The 19,796-nt window shown below is 49.0% G+C and overlaps 2 protein-coding genes across 5 annotated transcripts in view; one reads left to right on the top strand and one right to left on the bottom strand.

Moving 5' to 3' along the window:
- Positions 1-10,806, top strand: part of ERICH6B (glutamate rich 6B) — a 65,603-nt gene extending 54,797 nt beyond the window's left edge. Inside the window, exons 8-10 of the mRNA XM_059680858.1 lie at positions 129-281; positions 8,060-8,285; positions 10,603-10,806. Of these exons, the coding sequence (XP_059536841.1) occupies positions 129-281; positions 8,060-8,285; positions 10,603-10,806 (583 nt within the window). The remainder of the gene's footprint in view (positions 1-128; positions 282-8,059; positions 8,286-10,602) is intronic.
- A 7,725-nt stretch (positions 10,807-18,531) lies between these two features.
- COG3 (component of oligomeric golgi complex 3) overlaps positions 18,532-19,796 on the bottom strand; it is an 86,715-nt gene continuing 85,450 nt past the window's right edge. For all 4 annotated transcript variants that reach the window (XM_059684637.1, XM_059684639.1, XM_059684638.1 and 1 more), the window contains one exon: positions 18,532-19,525. In XM_059684637.1, coding sequence (XP_059540620.1) covers positions 19,496-19,525 — 30 coding nt within the window. In that variant the 3' untranslated portion in view covers positions 18,532-19,495. The remainder of the gene's footprint in view (positions 19,526-19,796) is intronic.

Below are 19,796 nucleotides of genomic sequence, written 5' to 3' on the forward strand. Positions count from 1 at the left end.
TGTTGACATATATGGCACCTAAAAAGTCTAGGATTTGGGCTGGGACATGGTTTTACCAAGGCCTGCACTCTCTGCAGGGCTCTGCAAGGGGATCCCAAGGGACTGCTTGTGCCTTAACCATCTTCCAGTTACCCATCGGGAAACCTGGCTGTGCTCTCCTTCTGTACGCAAGAGAGCCAGTTCACATATATCATTTTGGAAGACAGTAAAGAAGGGTGTGTTCGAGCCCTTATCAACAACACTGGCCATGCCACCATCTATGATGAATACAGAGAAATCTGGTAAGCTTAGGTCATGAGTCCCAAACACTTATCCTCATGAAGAAGCAGTGTGGTTAAGGCTTGACTCACTCATTTCTCTCTGTCTCTGTCTCTCTCTGTCTCTCTCTCTCTGTCTCTTTCTCCCGCTCTCATTCTTACCCTCTCTCCCTCCCTCCCTCCCTCTTACTTTTGCTTGTGAATTCATTCATTGGACTCACACATGTTGGAATGGGGAGATGGGTACCATTATGGACCAGTAATACAGGTCCCTGACCTCAGACAAGGCATATTGTCCTTGTCCCACCAATGTTTTCCCCATGAGTGAAATAGCAGTCACAGACTTGGGGCAACCACTTCTATTGCTTCATCTCCTTTACTCCCCTTGAGAGTCAAACCTCATGAGAATTAACTTAGAAAGACCCAGGACCCCTCTATTCTGGGGGCCTCAGAGAGGAGGGTGCGGTGAGAGCTCTGGAAACCCATGTATTATATTCAAAAATATAACTTCTAAATATTTCATTGTAACTGAACTTAGTTCTTAAGTTCCCTTTCTGGTAATGGTGGAAAACTTCACCTTACCAATTCAAGGTGGTTTAGTCACTTCAAAATTTTTGCCCATCTCTTTGGGGTATGGACTATCTTTTCAGGTTTCCTGTTCCTGCTGTGTTCTAAGTGGACATGTAGTGGGAAGTGCATATTATCTTGGATCAGTGTTATATTTTCTTTCTTTATTTTTGTTGTTGTTGTTATTTTGTTAATCTTTGTCCAAAGAGATTTTTCCTTTTTTTTTTTTTTTTAGAAAGAGAGAGAAAATGGAAGGGAGAGGGAGAGACAGAAAGAAACATTATGTGAGAGAGAGACATTGATTGATTGCCTCCTGCATGCACCCAACCAGGGCTCAGGGACCTGCAACCAAGGTAGGTGCCCTTGACTGGAATTGAACCCAGCATCCTTCAGTCCACAACTTGATGCTCTATCTACTAAGCCAAACCAGCTAGGGCTTACACTTTCTTTCTTATTGATATTAACTTTTTTCTTATTAATTCTGCCCGCCCCCCTGCCGCCCCGCCCACAGCCAAAAAAAAAAAGACACAAGGATTTTCATATTCCAAGCCTTGGTTTTTAAGAATATTTTCTCTGTAAGGGTTTTTTCCACATTAGCTGTCTACTTTGTTCTCAGAGGTGTCTGCCCTCCCTGAAGGTCCCTTAGTATAAAAATGATATCTGAAAGGTGGAAGAAGGTACTAGATACAAGAAGCACCAAGTAGTGGGGGCAAGAAGCTTGGTTAAATTATCCCAAATGGCATCTGGCTGCATATAGGTGGGCCTCTTCTCTCTAATGACACTTATTTTTAGGGACAAAATAGACTTTGGGGGAGTCTACTTTCATTTTCTTGATGAGAAAACTGAGCTTCAGAGAAGCTAATAAGTCACTTGCCCTAAACCATACATAAAATTATAGGCAAGAAATTTTATGGCATTTTGACTCAGCCTGAAATTAAGCATTTTTTAAAATTATCAAATAAGGTTTGCAAGAGAACCTACATCTTTTTTTAAATTATTTTTATCTTTATTGTTGATATTATCACAGATATCCCTCTTTTTCCTCCCATTGCTTCCCTCCACCCAGTTCCCCCACTGCCCCAGGCCTTCACCACCCCATTGTCTGTGTCCATAGGTAATGCATATATTCATATAAGATCTTTGTTTAATCTCTTCCCACCTCCCTCACCCCCCTTTCCCTCTGAGAATCATCAGTTTGTTCCATTTCCATGCTTCTGATTCTATTTTATTCACCAGTTTATTCTGTTCACTAGATTTCTTATTCATTTATTTTGATTTTTAGATTCAGTTGTTGATAGGTATGTATTTATTGCCATTTTGTTGTTCATATTTTTTTATCTTTTTCTTCTTCCTCCTCTTCTTAAAGAATACCCTTCAATGCTTCATAGAATACTGGTTTGGTGGTGATGAACTCCTTTAGCTTTTTCTTATCTGTGAAGCTCTTTATCTGATCTTCAATTCTAAATTATTGCTTTGCTGGGTAATCTTGGTTGTAATCTTTGCTAGTCATCACTTTGAATATTTGAATATTTCTTGCCACTCCCTTCTGGTCTGCATAGTTTCTGTTGAGAAATCAGCTGACAGTCAGATGAGCATTCCATTGTAGGTAACTAACTGCTTTTAAGATTCTCTCTTTGTCTTTAGCCCTTGGCGTTTTAATTATGATGTATCTTGGTGTGGCCTCTTTGGGTTCCTCTTGTTTGGGACTCTCTGTACTTCCTGGACTTGTAAGTCTATTTCTTCCACCATATACGGGAAGTTTTCTGTCATTATTCCTTCAAATAAGTTTTTAATATCTTGCTCTCTCTCTCCTTCTGGCACCCCCATAATGCCAATGTTGGTATGCTTGAAGTTGTCCCAGAGGCTCCTTACACTATCTTCATATTTTTGGATTCTTTTTCCTTTTTGCTCTTCTGGTTGGGAGTTTTTTGCTTCCTCATATTTCAAATCATTGATTTGATTCTCAGAATCCTCTACTCTTCTGTTGAATCCCTGTATATTATTCTTTATTTCAGTCAGTGCATGCTTAATTTATGACTCATCCTTTTCCATTATTTTTTTTTTGGAGGTTTCTAGAAGATTCTTGAGTAACGTAACCTTATAACCATTGTTTTGAACTCTACACCTAGTACTTTGCTTTCTTTCATTTCTTTCATTTGTGACATGTTTCTTTGTCTCCAGATTTTAGCTGCTTCCCTGTGTTTTTTTCTATGTATTGGATAGGGGTGCTGTGTCTCCTTGCATTGGTAGAGTGGCCTTGTGTAGTAGGTGTTCTGTGGTTCAGCCTTCTCAGTCACCTGAGCTGGGAGCTTAGGTGCACCCTTTTGTGGGCTGTGAGCACAGTCTTGTTGCAGTTGAGACTTAATTGCAGTTGGTGTCACTCCAGGACAATTGGCTGTGAGGGACAGCTGCAACTACAGTGGAAGAACTGCTGTGCAGGAGACACCCTTATGGAGCAGGACTTGCTTCAGTGGGGCTTTGGTGTTCATTTAGTCTGCCCCTTGTGTGTGTTGTTTATGGATGTGTAGAGTTGTAATCTGGTATGGTCTGACACTGCCCACTGGGTGCACTGGCTCTTGAGTCTCCAGGGAAGTGCAAAGTCAGCCACTGCCTGGGGCCACCCAGGAGGAGCTACAGAGAGATCTGCAGATTCCTCCTCTTTGAATCAGGTTTGGAAGTACCCAGATGAGGCCCAACTATGAAGCAAGGCAGGCTGGTGCTGATGCCCAGTCTTGGGCTTTTTATTGATAGGTTTGGGGCTCCCTGACCCAGCTGCAGCTTGTTTGAGAGATTTTAGACTGAGCAAGGACATATGCAACAGCCGCTGCACCCAGCTTGGGAGGGGTTGTAAATTGGATGAGGCAGGGTCTTAGGGAATCACCAGGGCATAGCAAACAGAAATGGCTTCCAGTCAGCCCTGTGACTGGGGAGATCCCAGCATAGAAACAATGATCCCTGTGAGCACCTCTGTCTGGGAGAAAGCTGCCCCTGAATCCCTACCCTGATGCTGGACAATCAGTTCCTCCTCATATGTGATTGTGTTCCCCTGAGTCTCTCCCTGGTGCTGGAGCAGAAAAGAAAACAGGACCTTGCAAGCTTAGTTCATACTGCCAGCCTTTTAAGAGGAACAGATGGGTCTCCAGCAGCCTCTCTGTCACTGAGCCCCAATCCACACTGGTTTATACAGCCTGTAGTTCTTACTGCCCGTAAGAACTTCTTTTACCAGTTCTGGAAGGAACCCTGGGCTGGGGGTGTGCTCTGGGGCTGGGACCCATTGCCCCTCCAGGCGGCCTCTGCAGAGACAATCTCCCTCCCAATTAAAAAAGTGGCCCACATGGGTGCCGGACCAGCCTATTCCACACCTCCGCACCTCCTACTGGTCTCAGTGTGCTTTCCTCTTTACCTCTCTAGTTGTAGGACTTCCATTCAGCCAGCTTTCCAAAAGTTCTGGATGATGGTTGTTTTGTATTTTAGTTGTAATTTTGATGTGGTTTTGGGAGGCAGTGAGTACAGGCATTTACCTACACCACCATCTTCAAATCCAAGAAACTACATCTTATCCCTGAATCTCAGCCCATCAAAACCCAGGGGGAAGGATGGTGCTCGGATTCAGATTCTGTCAGTCTGGGTAGGGCTGGAGGCCTGCACTCTGTAAGAGATTCCCAGGAGGTTGTGCAGGTCTCCGGGGTGTGGGGACCAGGCCAGCATGCCTCCACTAGCCTTCAGAAATCAGCCAAGGCCCATAAGCTGGCAGCAGCTGCCTCATCTATCAGGCATGACGCCCCTCTAAAGACCGTAAGACAAAGACAGGAGACCCCGAAGGAAATACTTCCATCTCCTCATCAAAATCAACAACAGTGGATAGCCAAGCCATGGTGCTGACACAAGACCTTTGCTGGGACCCCAGGAAAAACTCAACCTCACAAGGGAATGATCCCAATGTCCCGTCTGCGGGACAGCAGTGACTAGTGGCTCAATTTCTCTCCCCCCGAGAAATTGCTTCCAGGCCTCAGGCACTAGCCTCGGAGCCATTTCCGGATTCAGGGACCCCGAACTTCCATCTCCCATCTCTCTCTGTGGGCCTTGCTGTCTTCTAGTCTTGAAGCTTTTTTCTGAAACTGCTAACCACTTCACCATTCATGGTTCTCAAGAGGGGAGATACACTGGCAGCTTCCACTTCTAATGCTGAGCTCCTTGTCACTGGAGAAAAGGGAGGCTGCCCCACGTTGAAAGCTGCTCGTTAGGTTCGGAGTGGGCCTCGTGAACCTCTGCAAAAGGCCTCCACTCTTACCCACCCTGGGCTGGCCCCTCTGTCCACCCAAAGGCAGCCCCTGCCTTTCCCTCCTTGCTCTCCAGCTGCCCCCACAGCCGAGCACACACCCCCATAGGATCACTGTCATTTTTCTTGTCCTTCCATTGTGGTGCTGAAGGAGCAGGCCAATAAGGAAAGGGAAGGGGTCCCCTCCGCAGGTCCTGGCCCCTCTGCACGCAGGCCTGGTGGGCCGCTTGTCTCCCCCCAGCAGCCCCTCCTCACTCAGCTGTCTGCAGTTGCCCAACATTTCTGTCCTGCCTCCCCTGAGGGCAAATGCATGTTATCTGAGTCGTGCTCTAGTTTGGCTTAAACCAAAGCGAAGCGGCAGCATTTCAGGCCTCAGAGACTTGGATGAGAGAGGAACTGTCTCTGTGTATCCTACACACACACTCAAACCCCAAAATGTCATTGCACAGGGCAGAATGGGCTCCCCGTCCCAAGCTGCTTCCCTCCCTAGGGGCAGCAGCACCAAAGGAAAATTCGATCCTGTGAGGAAAGGTCCCTGAGAGAATTCATCGTTAGAACTGCAGTCCCTTTGTCACAGGGAGATCGATTTTGTGGCAAAGACCCGCCGAGTCATTTGGGAACACAAAGCTGCTCGACCGGGGCCGTCCAAGCCTAATCATTACTAGAAATGTCCACAGCTGCTCCCCAGGTCCCAGCCCCACCCCCTCACCCTCAGTGTGTGCCGAGCTCCTCCATGGCACCCCAGGCGCTGGAAGGGATTTAGTGCTAAGCTGTTTAAGGACTGAATATTTCTTGGGTCGTTTTTCATTTCCGTCTCCTCAGGAAAGGTGATGGCATAGTTGTAGTTTGCCGGTGTTTGGAAACTAAACCCCAGCATCGCCCACAACCTCCAGGCCCTGGACTTGAGGAATCTCAGACCGGACCTCCTGCCAGGCTTCAGGGTCCCCCACAGCAAGGGGCCCGGGCCTGCCTGAACTCAGGGTTCCTGGTGGGTGGGTCTACACACTCCACAGCTTGGGGTCTTTACACCCCCTGAGGAGGAACCTCCAGATTTAGATATCTGGGGGTTCTAGACCCATTTTCCTGAGGAAGCCTCAGCCCAGAGCTGGGTGCCCAGGGCAGGGACAGACCTCTGACCCCTGGGAAGGCCTTGTGAGAGAACTGTGATAGGGGCCATCACAGGGTAGAGCTAGCAGGATCTGCTCCCCATGGGGTGGAAGAAAAGTCCCTCTCTACCCTTTTTTCCATCGATGGTAATAAGGATATTCTAATGATGACCGAGTTATTGCTATGTAGAGGCACTTAATCCTCCCAGCAACCCTCTGAGTGAAGTAGTAGTATCATCGGCAGTTGAAATTGAGGCATTGGGAGTAACTGGCCCTAATGGCAGATCTAGGCTTTGAACTTGGAGATTCTGACTCCAGAGCCCAGATTTTTAACTCCTCACGTGCAAACAGCCTCTTGTCTACGTAAAGAGAAATGAGGTAGGCCAGACCGGGCCCGAAGATGAGAGACTTAGGACTTTTGCACTTTGTTTGCTGGGTAATGGGAAGCAACAGGAGGATCTTAGATTGGGAGTGACAAGGAGTTCTCCTGTTGGAGGTGAACAAGGCTGCCCTTAGCCGGCCTCCTGCTCTGAGCTGACCTGTGAGGCCACCAGACAGCCCGGAGGAAACCTGGCAGGCGTCTGAGTGACCCTGGCTGCCCCACACGCACCTCCTCTGCTTCCCCGGCTCTCAGATCCTCTGCCCTCTGCATTCAGTCCTTAAGAGAAGTTGCTGCCCCAACAGCACAGATTCCAGGGACAGCCGTGGTGGGACTCCAAAAGCAGAAGCAGGGGAAGAGGGATACGGTTGGCTTCAAACGCCAAGAAAGGATGGCTCATCGACAAGAGGGCCTGGGCTGGTGAGGGAGAAGCGCATGCACCCTCACTCATCCAACACCTGTTTGCGTGGGTCCCAGGCACAGTGCTGGGGCAGGAACTCACTGGGGAACCAAACGGACGTGGACCTTGCCCTGCAGGACCACGTTTTACATTTACATTTTAGTAAAGAAAACACAGACGACAGGCAAGTGCAGGTGTTCTCATTATTCAGGATGGTTCTGTTCTATGAAGTCTCCGTGAACACTGAGCAGTGAGCACTGGACTCGGTGCTTGTGGGGGAGTGTGTGTGTGTGTTTCACGTAGACAGAATCACACACACGGGAAGAGCAGTGACACATCTGAGTCCTCTGATGCGCACGTTCCCCGCGGAGGCTGCGTGAGGTGCTGCCTCCCCGAGGACGGAGACAGGAGGCAGGGCTCGGTGGCTCAGAAGCCCCAGCTCTGGGGCAGGGTGGACTCCACCAGGATGGGTTGCTTTGAGGATTGAAGATTACCTTCACGAGAGATAGATACGCAGTTCTCCTGGAACAACGGGCTCAGTATTCACTAAGTGTTCAAGGCGACTTCACAGAACCTAACACACAAATAACAAGAACCAACTATACGTATTAGTAAATTATATGGAGGAAACCAGCAAGGAGCGAAGATGGAGAGTGACATAGGGAGCCAGAGGGGCTGGTCAGGAAGGGCCTCTGAGAAAATGGTGCTTACGCAGGAGCCAGCTGTGCCAAGCAGGGTGGGAGGGCGGTTCCAGGCAGAGGAAGCAGCATGGCAAGGCCCTGAGGAGGAAAAGAGCACACAGCCCCTGGGACTGAAAGGAGCGCGCGGGAGTGGGGGGCGCAGGCACAAAACAAGGCTAGAGTCTGCACGGGAGGCTGAAGGGCTGCACCTCGTCTTGGGCTTGCCTTCCTGGTTGGAACTTCTCCCACCTGCCAAGACCCATGGGGGCCTGTGGGCTGTTTGTGGGCAAAGGTTGAAGCAAGAAAGGGGGGAGAGAGGGAGGGAGCAGGCCTGCATCGCCCCTCGCCCATGGCCAAGTGCCCAGCTGCCTGATGGGACTTCTCAATCTAGGTTGAGCCTGAGCCAAAACCTGGGCTACTACTTTGACAAAGACAAACCCCAGAAGGCCTGGAACTGGTGGAACCTGAACCTGCACGTCCACGCGCCCCCTGTCCGGTCTATCTCCTTAAACATCAACCAGTATATCAAGGTACAAGTCAAGAGCCAAAATGAGATCATCTTCGGCTTCATCCACCAAACAAACCGCATTTCCTTAAACCTGGGCACCAAGTACAAGGTAAGGTCTCAGGTCCCCACACCTCTGCCCACCTGCACGCAGGCCTCGGCTGGCTCTTACTGGCCGTGCCATGGGCCCCGGGCCATGTTCTGCATGACTCCAACCCATAGGAAAACAAGGCCACGATATCAACATGCCTCATCTGGTCTGACACTCACTACAACCCTGTCATCTGGCAGGGCCAGAAACAAAGGGGAAATGGGTGTCCCCAGCCCTACTCTCCTTCTCACACATGCTCATTTCCAACGAAATGACTGCCTGGAAGTTCAAGGCCTCTGCCCAGTCCAGGCAGGAAGTCCCAAAGGAGAGTTAGTTTCCTCGGCTGCTATAACAAATGACCACAAGCTACGGGATTCAAATCAACAGAAATTAATTTTCTCACAGTTCTGGAGGCTAGAAGGTTAAAATCGAGGTGTCAGCTACCTCCAAAGGCTCTAAGGGAGAATCCTTCCTTGTCTCTCCCAGCTTCTTGCTTCCCAGCATTCCTTGGCCTGTGGCAGCCTCACTCCAATCTCTGCATCTGTCTTCACGTGGCTGCTCCTCCACGTCTCTCTGCACATCAACCTCCCTCTCCTTTCTCTTATAAGGACACCAGACATTGGAGTTAGGGCGCACCCCAAGTCCTCATCCACGGTCCTTAACTTGATTACATCGGCAAAGATCCTATTTCCAAATACGGTTACATTCACAGGTTACTGGCCATGTCTTTTGGGGGCCACTGCTGTGCCCACTACGAGGGGAGAGTCTGGACCCTCCTGACAGGGCAAGAGGCGGGCTATTGAGATCCTTCCTGACCACCAGAGTGAAGGCGGGGAACTGGGAAAACTCAGGGGCCTGGAGCTGCTGGGATCTGAACCTCTACGTCCGCACGGCCCCTGGCCAGTCTATCTCCTTAACTGCCCCCTGAGACACACACAAGATCCTGTTCCTGCTCCAGCTCCCCCGCCCCCGCCACCCACCCACTCCACAGAGGGCTCTGTTTACAGACCCACCAGAGAGGCATTCCAGGCCGCTGACAGCATGACTGCCTGGGGAGACAGATGGACATGTCTTGTGGGAAGTGGGCCAGGCGGAGAAGCAGGCTGATGAAAGGGAAGAAGCAGGCTCAAGCACAATTAAGCTGTGTAACTAATATTTGAAAGGAGAGGAGAGAATGTGGCAGGTTAGGGTGACCACCACCCCAGTTTGCCCAGGACGGAGGCGTTTGCCAGGACAGGAGACTTCGAGAGCTAAAGCTGGGACCGTTCATGCAGATCCAGACAGCTGGTCACCCTGCTCCCCTTGCCCAGGAAGGCTGCTGGTTTACAAGCTAAAGAATGAAGTCCCAACCTTCTCACCTACCTGGGCCCCCCAGAGCAGCCACCTCAGTAAAGAGATGAGGCATACTTACGGTCTCCCCGAGTTTTCCATTTGCCCCTGCACATGGAGATGAGCTAGGAAGGAGCAGCTAGAATGGAGAGGGCACGAGGACCTGGGGTTCCACTGAGGGAGGGTCAGCAAAGGAAGCCAATGCCCCAAAGGGCAGGTGAATGGCTGACACGGTCAGAGTCCTGTGCCAGTGGAAGGGGCAGGAGGCCAAAGGAAACGAGTCAGCACAGATGTCCTCCCAGGCCAGGCAGCAGGGCGTCCTGAGAACACGCCAGCCCCTCCGCTTCCCGTGGGGCACGGGCAGGCCTCCTGCTCCTTCTGAGACTGTTGTCGTTTATAAAGTGACAGTGACGTTGTACGGCTTCAACACGACGCTTTGTGTGAAAACATTTCATAAGTTGGATACGCCATAGAAATAGAACATCTTGGTTTTCTTCAGCATTCTTCTGGGAGGCCCTTTGCCCGGCCTTCTGTAGCTAAAACCAAGGCCGAATTGCAGTGGAGGTGGCCTCGCTGGGCAGTCCTCATCCCAGTGAAACCCAGACACACTCCGGCGAGCCCGCAGTGGGAGTGCGGCTCTCGGCAGACCCTTCGGACAGTCTCCCAACTGTGGCAGGGCCTCCGTGGCAGGGGATCCATGGGGAAAAGCGGATGTCCCCAGAGGGCACAGCCTTTGGATGGCAGCCCACACCAGGTCTCAGGAGCTGGCACCCTTTGGCTTGGGTTCAGGCTGGGGGGTGGCCAGGGGCACAGGCCCAGCACGTGTCCTCGGGAAGCAGCAGAAAGGTTGCTGGTGGCTGGGCTGGGAGCGGAGATTTGCCCTGGAGAGTGGCGTTTCCGGGGAAGACTCGGTCCTGGCCACAGGGGTCTGATCCTGGGGGCGGAAGGGTGGGGGGGGGGGGTCTGGGGCAGCATATATCCTCACCTAGCCTTCCGTGAATTCCCACAGTTCATCAACCCGGAGAGGCTGAAAGAAATGAAGGTGAAAGCAATCCTGGAGGTGGACTTTGGTTCAACAGCTCGGAAGATTCAGGTCCTTCTGGGCAAAATGAGTAGGCTCCTACATTTCCTGACCATGTGTGATTTGGAAAACTTCATAGAGAGCGCCATGGACTTGCTGCGGGACAGCAGTCGGAAAAGGAAGAAGTTTTAGGTCCAGACGAGCGCTGTCACCACACTGCCCCGGGCTTGCCAGCACCTGCTGGATGTCTCTGGAAGCTTATGGTCAGGAGCACCAAGGAAAACCCAAAGTCTCGTTTTTGTCTCTTGAGAGTTGTTTTGTAATGTGGGGCCTGTCACGGTAGCTTGGTTTGACAGGAAAAGCCTTAGGGGTTCTGACAGACTCCGTGGCGGGGGACAGAAAGGACCCAGGAGCCGGCCCTGGCCCGACAGCGTTACAGGCAGGCTGTCTCAGGGGCAGGACAGTCCACAGCTGTCCTGCTTGCTCCCGCTGGTCACTGCCACCTTCCTGCACCTGGTTGACTCAGGACATAGACCGTCTCGAAGGCTAGCTCTGCCAAGTGTTGGCTGTGTGGCAAGTAGCTTTACGCCTCAGTTTCCTCGTCTATGAAATGGGTCTAGAAATAGTAGCTCTCACTAACCCTGAACTCATCTCAAACACCTCCTCTCCCATTCCCACCAGGGCAGAGGGAAACCCAGACAGCAAACCACAGCCTCCTGCAGGGGGTCCCCCAAACCAGGAGCCAACTAAGCCCCAAAGGACCCACACTAACCCCACCCCTCCAGTAGCTGGGGCCCTTCTGGTCACTGGTAATAGCTACCAACTGGAGTAGGTAAAGCAAAACAGGAAGCGAATGATCTGGATGGGAGATGCAACAGCTCTCAGAAAGGACAGGAGCGTGGAAGGCCGCTAGAAGCCAGGACATTCATCCTCTTCTCTGCGACACTCATCTTGTTCTGAAGACATTTTCTATGCATCTCAGTTCACGTGACTTTGTTTCCTGATCTCTCGCAGAACACCCAGTGGTCTCGGATTGGCCGGCTCGTCTGGTGCAATCCAGGGTGATAAGGGAGGGCGGGTTATGTCTCGTAGACATGGTTCCTAGTTGACGCCTGAGCATGGGAAGGGGTGGGAGTTTCTAGAACAGGGGACTCGGGAGCTGGGCAGTGTGGCTTTTAAATCCCTGGGACACAGCAAATTCCCCAGGGTGATCTCAACTGCCGCCTAAACCAAGACGGGAAACCCCTTCCAGCAATTAGCCCCTCCCTGCCATGAGCCGGTGCCTGCCCTCCTGCTCTCACACTGCCCGCCTCCACCTCTAGCCATCACCCAGGCGTGAAGCTGTGCAGCTGGGCTGGGACTAGGGTGCTGAGGCCAGCGGAGCGTCACAGCCACCTCCACTGTTTGACTCAGACTTGTTGGTGAACAGTATCATCAGCTAAAACTACAGTTACTGCCATACCTGGCCTGGATGGTAGACGTGGAGCTTTGCAGGCCACCATGCCCGTGGGCTTGTTGGTTGGGCACCTCCACTCGGGAGGCGGAGAAGCCCCTTTCCTCACGGGCACTAGAGACAAAGCTCCCGAGTCGCACTTGGCAATGAGCAGGTCCTTCCAAGCTCCCAGACGTTTCTCCCGGGACTGAAGGCCTCGGACCTGAAGGCGGGTGCGCCCTGGAGTCAGACAGGCCTGGGTGGCCGTCTTGGCAGCACCGTTTGCCAGCTGTGGGGCCTGGGGCAGGGCAGTGATCCCCGCTAGACTCCGCTCCTCACCTGAAATAGGAAGAGTCACCGTGAAGACGAAAGGAGGTGGCGTCGGTAAGGCACTGGTGCTCAGTAGGTGCGGCTCTTACTGTTTTCAGCCACTTCCTCTCCTCGGTCTTCCTCCTTTCACCGAACCTGAACACAGGCTTCCGTTAGTGCAGAGGCTGTCCGCAGGGAGCCTTGCAGAGGCATTTTGTCTCGTCAGTCCCGTTTTAAACTATGTTGTTGCCAGCATTTAATAGATGGGAGGTTTCCAGCCGCTCCTGTGACGCCTGCTCTGCGCCAGTGTGTCAGAGCCTGGGCAGAATGCCGAACTCTGAGTTATTTCCATCAGGAAAAGCGAATCACCTCACAGGCTGGGCAGTAAATACTGACAGCAGCCAACCAGCTGGCCAGGCTGTAAAAGCCCGATGCCACCCGTCAGTCTGCTCAGGCTGCTGGAGCCAAGGGCCACACTGAGCAGCTGGAACCACAGAGCCTGATGGTCTCGGCTCTGGAAGCTGGAAGCCCACAGTGCAGGGCTTCCCTGAGCAGGTGCTGGGGAGGGTGTGTCGTCCGGGCCTTTCTCCAGCTTCGGGTAGCTCCTTGGCTTGTGGCAGCATCACCCCAGTCTTCACAGGGAGTTCTCCCCGTGTGTCTGGGTCAAATTTCCCCCTTTTATGTGGACACCACTCACAATGGCTCAGGGGCCACCCTACTGCAGTCCGGATCCCACCCCGGGTCAGTGTGCTCCCGTGCGCCTCACCTCACCAGTAATTACATCTGCAACAGCCGTTTCCAAATCAGGGCTGTGGTACTGGGCATCAGGACTTCAACACATGAATGTGGGGGACACAGTTCAACCCTAACACATGTCTGCCTCACACCCCAGCCCCGCTCAGGCCCTGCATTTCCTGAGGGGACGAGCCCTCTTGCTCATTATCATTTCATCTTCAGTGACTTGGCCAGAAATGGTGCTTCTCCAAAAACAAAAATGGACTCAGTTGGGCTGTTTATCAATACTAACTGTTCAGTGACACACAAAGGTTTCCTGATGGGTATCCTCATCAGCGAATGCCCCAAGGCGCATGGAGTCTCATCCAGTGCCTACAGAAATTACTAACAAATTCAGTAATAATTACACTATGTAATAGGTATGCACTGGGCGCCTACCCTGTGCCAAAGGTCCAAAGAGAACAGGTTGTCTGCCCTCAGGGATTAGAGTGGGGATCAGACACAAGCAACAGCAAAAGGATGAAAGTATTGCTTTGTGAAGGAGCACAGTGGAAGCAAAGGGGTCACCTGGGGAGGCAGGAGGGGTCGCAGGAAGCCTCTCTGAGCCAGGGCTGAGGAAGGACCAGGAGCGGGTGGGGCGCGCTGGGAGTCCCCAGGAGTGGCAAGCGTTCATGCAGAGACAGTGAGCATGTAGGGCAGACAAAAGGCACCGGATAGGGAGACTGTTGGAGAGTATCTTCTAGCTGCACAACCCCCCAGCCCCGTGGTCGGCAAACTGCAGCTCGCCAGCCACATGCGGCTCTTTGGCCCCTTGAGTGTGGCTCTTCCACAAACTACCACGTGCGGGCGCACACATACAGTGTGATTGAAACTTCGTGGCCCATGTGCAGAAGTCGGTTTTCGGCCTGGGCGAGTCTATTTTGAAGAAGTACTGTTGATATTTGGCTCTGTTGACTAATGAGTTTGCCGACCACTGCCCCAACCCCTTCCTTTATGGGGAAAACACTCGCCTGAGTATTTATTTGTGGGCAGCCATGCCCTGCTCGCCAGGAAGAAACTAAAAAGGTCGTATCAATCAGGGGCCAGTGAGGACCCAGTAATTCCAGCAGGGAAAATGTAACAAAGGCTAGCACGCTAATACTAAAAGGGACCTGAAAGAGAACTCTAGAAGCCCAAGAACAGCAAATGAAAGGCACAGTGTTCTCCCTCCCTCCCTCTCTCCCCGTCTCCTCTCTTTAGAATGCACCCAGGAAGGGAACTAAGAACTTACAGGGAGGATGTGACTGCAGCCCTGGCTGGTGGGGAGGGTCGGGGCCAGGGAGCTGAAGCTGGTGCACAGGGTGCGGCCCCAGGTTGCGGAAGCTGCTGCACAAAAAGCTTTCTGCCGGGTGCCAGGAAAGCTGGCGGGGGAGTGGGTGCGCCAGACCTCCCATGCAGTGCTGACAGCCCCAACAGAGGGAACAGACAGCCCCGCCCAGGCCTCGCGGGCACCTCCAGCACCAGCAAAGCCTAATACTGCACCAGCTGGCAGCGGAGGCATGTTCTCAGGGCCCGGCTCAGAGTCTCAAAGCTGGGCAAAAAGGGTGGATTTGGAGCTGATAGGAATAAACCAGTAACTAGCACAGAGGTCGTTTTCTCTATGCTCCAACACTGTATTGAAGTATGGACTAACACACACACACACACACACACACACACATGGGTGCCTCACGGGGAGTGATCTTGGCCAAGATGAAAGCAGTGGAGTGATGCCCACCCAATCCGGGACTCACACGGAAGTGGAGACCTGACCAGCTCTTTCTGCTTTGAAAAAAAAATGCATCTGTGATGCTCCCTGTTCTTATCCCTTTGCTCCTCCAGCACCAGTCTGTCCCCAAGCCCCCGCTTCCTTCCAGTAAAGCCATTCCTGCTCATTAGACTATGATGTCCTCTGTCGCTTGCACTCAAGAACCCTGACAGACACAGAGGACGAACAGTGAGGGCATGAGGCTGGGTAGATGGGCAGGGGCTGATTGAGACAGCCTCGTGTGCCGTAGGAGATAAAGTTTTACATTCTGGAGCAAGGGGAGGGAAGATGTTAATAAGACTGGGCTCTTGTAGTAAAGATATTTCAATATTCCCAACAAGGATATTGAAAACGAGGGCCTTGACGTGGGCAACAGCATTAGAAATACAGAGAAGGGGAGGAGATAAAGAGCTACATAAGATAGGAAATAGGCAGGACTAGGTAGCAATGGGAAGGGGAGGGGGGGCTACGTGATTTTGGCAACAGAGTGGATTCTTTCATTCATTCACCTACTGCAGGCACTGTCCTAGGGGCCAGGTATACAGCAATAAACAAAACCACGCTCCCTTCCATGCAGTTTACAATCTGGGTTGGGGAAGACAGGAAAAAACACACACAAATAAGCCAAATATCTCATGTGCCGTATTAAGACAAGTAAGCCAGGTGGGGGAAATAAAGTCTAGGGATTGGGGGTCCCCACAGTAAGTGTACAGCAGGGTTTGTACTGGCAAAGTCCTTGTTGTGAGAGGCTGTCCTGTGCATCGTAGGATATTTAGCAGTTCCAGTTGACTTCTACCAACTAGGAAACAGTAATATCCCCGGACACACACCAGTCATGACAACCAAAAACGTCTTCCATCATTGCCAAGTGTCCCAGGGCAGGGGCGAGGGAAGGTCACCCCTTGAGAAACACTGCTGTAGATGAGCTTGGGGTTTGTTTTATGGTGCAGCATATGTCTCTCTTGGCAAATGTTTCACGTACTTGAAAAGAATGTGTTCTGCTATGTTAGGTATTCTGAATTTCATGAGGAAACACAGGCACATCATTCTATAACTAGGCTACACTTTTTAAAAAATGCCATGAAAACAAGCAAAACCTACAGAGGCGTTGTATAAATTAAAAAGGACTAAAGAGACACAACCACCAAATAAAATCTAAGAGCATGGATAAAAAGCTATGACACATTTGGGGGGACAATTGAAACTAAAATATGGACTCTTACATATTACTGAATACTTTTTGGGAAAGTGCTGGTATTAAAGTTACGTAGGAGAATGTCTTTCGTGTTTGGAGATGCTGATGTATTTTAGGATAAAATGTCTTGTCTTCAACCTACTTTCAGATCATTTCCATGTGCATGTGTATACACTGATAACTAAAACCCACTGGGTTAAAATGTGTCAAAGAATTCAATCTTGTAAGAAAATTTTTTTAGAATATACAGACAAACCCAGATGCTATATGTCAAACATTTCATTGCAATTTGCCTCTCAGGGTTCATTTATTAAAGACTTTCACAGTTTATGTTAAAATTCAAACACTATAGAAGTGTCTAATACTGAACATTTTTAAAATCAGAAATACTTTTAAAAACTATTTCAAAAAAGAAAAAAATATTCATCAGGTCACTATTTAACGGGAGCCACTGTTTCAAGTTCCCAGCAGCTGCCGGGGCTGGCTGCTGAGGGCGAGCAGACAGATGAGCTGGTTAGTGGAAGAAGCGCCGAGAAGAGCGCCCAGGAAGGAGGCAATGAAGCTAGTGCCCGAGTAACGTCTCTCACCAGCATCCCAGCTGCCTTTAATGAACAGACTCTGTAACAAACTACGGTGACACTATTCTTTCTCACTTATAATGTAGTAAAAGAGGAGAACTTAAAGATATGGAGTTGTTAAACCAGGGGAAAATACAAATTTGTTTTTATTGCTATTTCAATAATGCTAAATTTCAACACAACCATTTGTGCTGACAGTATTCAGGAAATTGGCAGCTTTGTAAACAAACAAAAATTTAAAATCCTTCAACTAATGAAGCATTAAGATGCTTCAGAAATGTCTTTCCACAATATTCATCTTGCCAAAAGAATCCACACAATGCAAGTAAAACTGGGGAAGTCGGAGTAAGATTGGCGGAGCGCACTAATGTCAATATCCTACTTGTGATATAATGTGTTATAGTATTGCAAGATGTTACCATTGGGGTCTGTCTGTATTATTTCTTACAATTGCACATGAATCCACAAATTAGTGCAATAAAAACTTCAATTTAAAAAAATTTTAAAGAATCCACACACAACAGAAATGTTAGGAAGCAAAAGTCTTTATTTTTAAAAAAAATTTACATTTCTTAAAAACAGCAATTTCTAGCCAAATAATATAAAGCCTTTTAAATTAATTATTTGAAAGTATGTACACCCTTTGTATAAGTAAATACTTGAAACTGTACAGATTTAAACAAATATTCATTTAGCAAACCAGTTGGACCACTATTACCTACTCAGCACTTTATAAGGTGTTTGTCTCAGAATAAAAGATTCAACGCAAGAACAAGTGCTGTGAAATATTTTGATCCTTAAGAACACACACTGCTCTGTACATCAAATTACATCAATCAGAGTATAGTACATTAATCATGCCCTTATTTCTTTGGAAAGGCTTTTTAAAAATCAAATATACAACATAATACACAAAACTGGGTTTTTACAGTTTATTTCATTAAACATGTATTTTAAATAGTAAATGGAAGTAAATTCAACCTTCCTATTTCATTCATGTCAAAGAATGAATATGGATCTTCTTTACCTTCCCAAAATACAGCCCTATCAAGCAACATCCATCACTAACTTAAACTGAGTTGAAAAACAAGTGGCCTGTTTAAAATGACAGGCATGTAACCTACCTACACACTGTGGGCGCCTGCTTTAAGGGGATGAGAAAGTCTGCTAGTCACGCAGAATGAGGTCTGCAGGCCACATTCCAGAACACCCATCAGTGCTCCATCTCTAGGCTAGTGTGTGAATGCTCAAAATTCCTTCCAATCCAAAAAGCAGGCTGCATTGACTGTCAGAAGCAAAACCAACCCACTCAGGAAATAGGTATTCGTAGGAAAATTCATAGACGTGCATAATGTATTTGATGATCCCTGATATATAGTGTGGTAGATGCTAAGGGTGGGCCATCTTCATCCTCCTTGTCTTTGTTAGTAAAGTGTATTTGCTACCGGTACAACCACCGAATATAAAGAACTTCTAAACCTGAAGGCAGTGTACAGAAGGCTGGTAACCCTGACCTGCATGCATGAGATATGCTATTCATCAGGTTTCCTTCTCTCCTGTGTGTACAGAGTTCACACACCTGATGGTACTTCCCAGGCACAAACACTGGCTGTTGTGCCATGAAAATTCTCACTAGATACTGCACATGAGCAGGCTGCAACCCCTGCAGTTCAAGAATACAGACACTGGGACCTTCCCCGAGGTCCCTGACTCTTGAAACTAACACATCAAAAACACAGGAAAAAGGGTGGAAGGAGGTAGAAGAGGGCAAAGGGAGGGCAAAGGGTGGCAGAAAGAGACGTGATTTTGGGTGGTGAGCACGCGATGCAGTGTGCAGATGTAATAGAGTTGTACACTTGAAACCTGTATGATTTTGTTAATCAATGTCAACCCAATAAATTCAATAATAATAATAATAATGATATTTTACCTTCCCAAAATATAGCCCTACTGGTGTGGCTCAGTAGCAGAGCATCGGCCGCACACCAAAGGGTCATGCATTCAATTCCTGGTCAAAGGCATGTACCTGGGTTGCAGATTTGTTTCCCAGCCCCATTTCAGGAGCATGCAGGAGGCAAACCAATAATGTATCTTTCTCACACCAATGTCTGTCTGTCTTTCTCTCTCTCTCTCTCTTTCTCTCTTCCCCCCCTCCCTTCCACTCTCCCTAAAAAAAAAAAAAAAAAAAAAAAAAATTCAATGGAAAAAATATCCTCTGGTGAGGATTAACAAAACAACAATATATTTTTTTAGACACAGGAGATAACACCCTGAATTCCCAGAAAAGCAGCATGTGTTCTCAGGAGCATCCAACTGACTCCAAACTAAATTTCAAAGTGACCGGAGAAACATTATATAGAATGTAGAAACAACATTTCTAGAAGTAAAAAAATAATAATAATCACTGTGGAATGCTCAATGGTTAAAAGTGTTGCAGTGTTTCATGCTTTAAAAATCTTACTCTTAGAAGCTTCCTAATTAGCAGTATTTCCATAAAGTTCTTCTCTGCACTATCTATGCAACCTATTTTCATTGCACATCTTTTGCTAAGAACCATTTCACTGCGTGCCCACCATGGTTACCTCTTAAAAACTTACATTTCTTGAGACCATTTAAATGAGGCAGGTACTGCTGCTCATAGATTAATCTTTGGCATTTGATGTTTTTACAAGGGAACACCAATTTTTTAACCCTCTGCTTGTATTTCATCCTGCAGTCAGTGACAAGTAGCACGCTGTGTGGTTCTCGGAGACATTCCCACGTACAGTTCCTCAAGTGTCCTGCAGCCACATGACTCTCAGCCGCTCCTGGACAGACCATTTACAAGCACATCCGGACTCATCTGGTTATTTAGAAACTGATAGTAAGAGGTTCAGCTGAAAAGCAAAGTGAAAGGCAGCATTAGCTCTGCTGTGGAATACCACAGAAAAGTTGCTTAGAGCCTCAAAAACAGAACGAGAGGAAAAGTCTAAGATTTTTAAGAGACCAGAAGACATGGCTGTAAAGTATGAACTGGACCTGCGATGCTGGTCTGACTGCTGAAGCTGCCACTGGGCACTGAGTTTGTTGGAGGCCTGTGGGGAGTTACACAACGTCACCTAATCCAGACCCTCAACTCATTCAGAATCCAACGAGGACGACAGAAAA

Source organism: Myotis daubentonii, chromosome 2 (assembly GCF_963259705.1).
Source record: "Myotis daubentonii chromosome 2, mMyoDau2.1, whole genome shotgun sequence".
NCBI lineage: Eukaryota > Metazoa > Chordata > Mammalia > Chiroptera > Vespertilionidae > Myotis > Myotis daubentonii.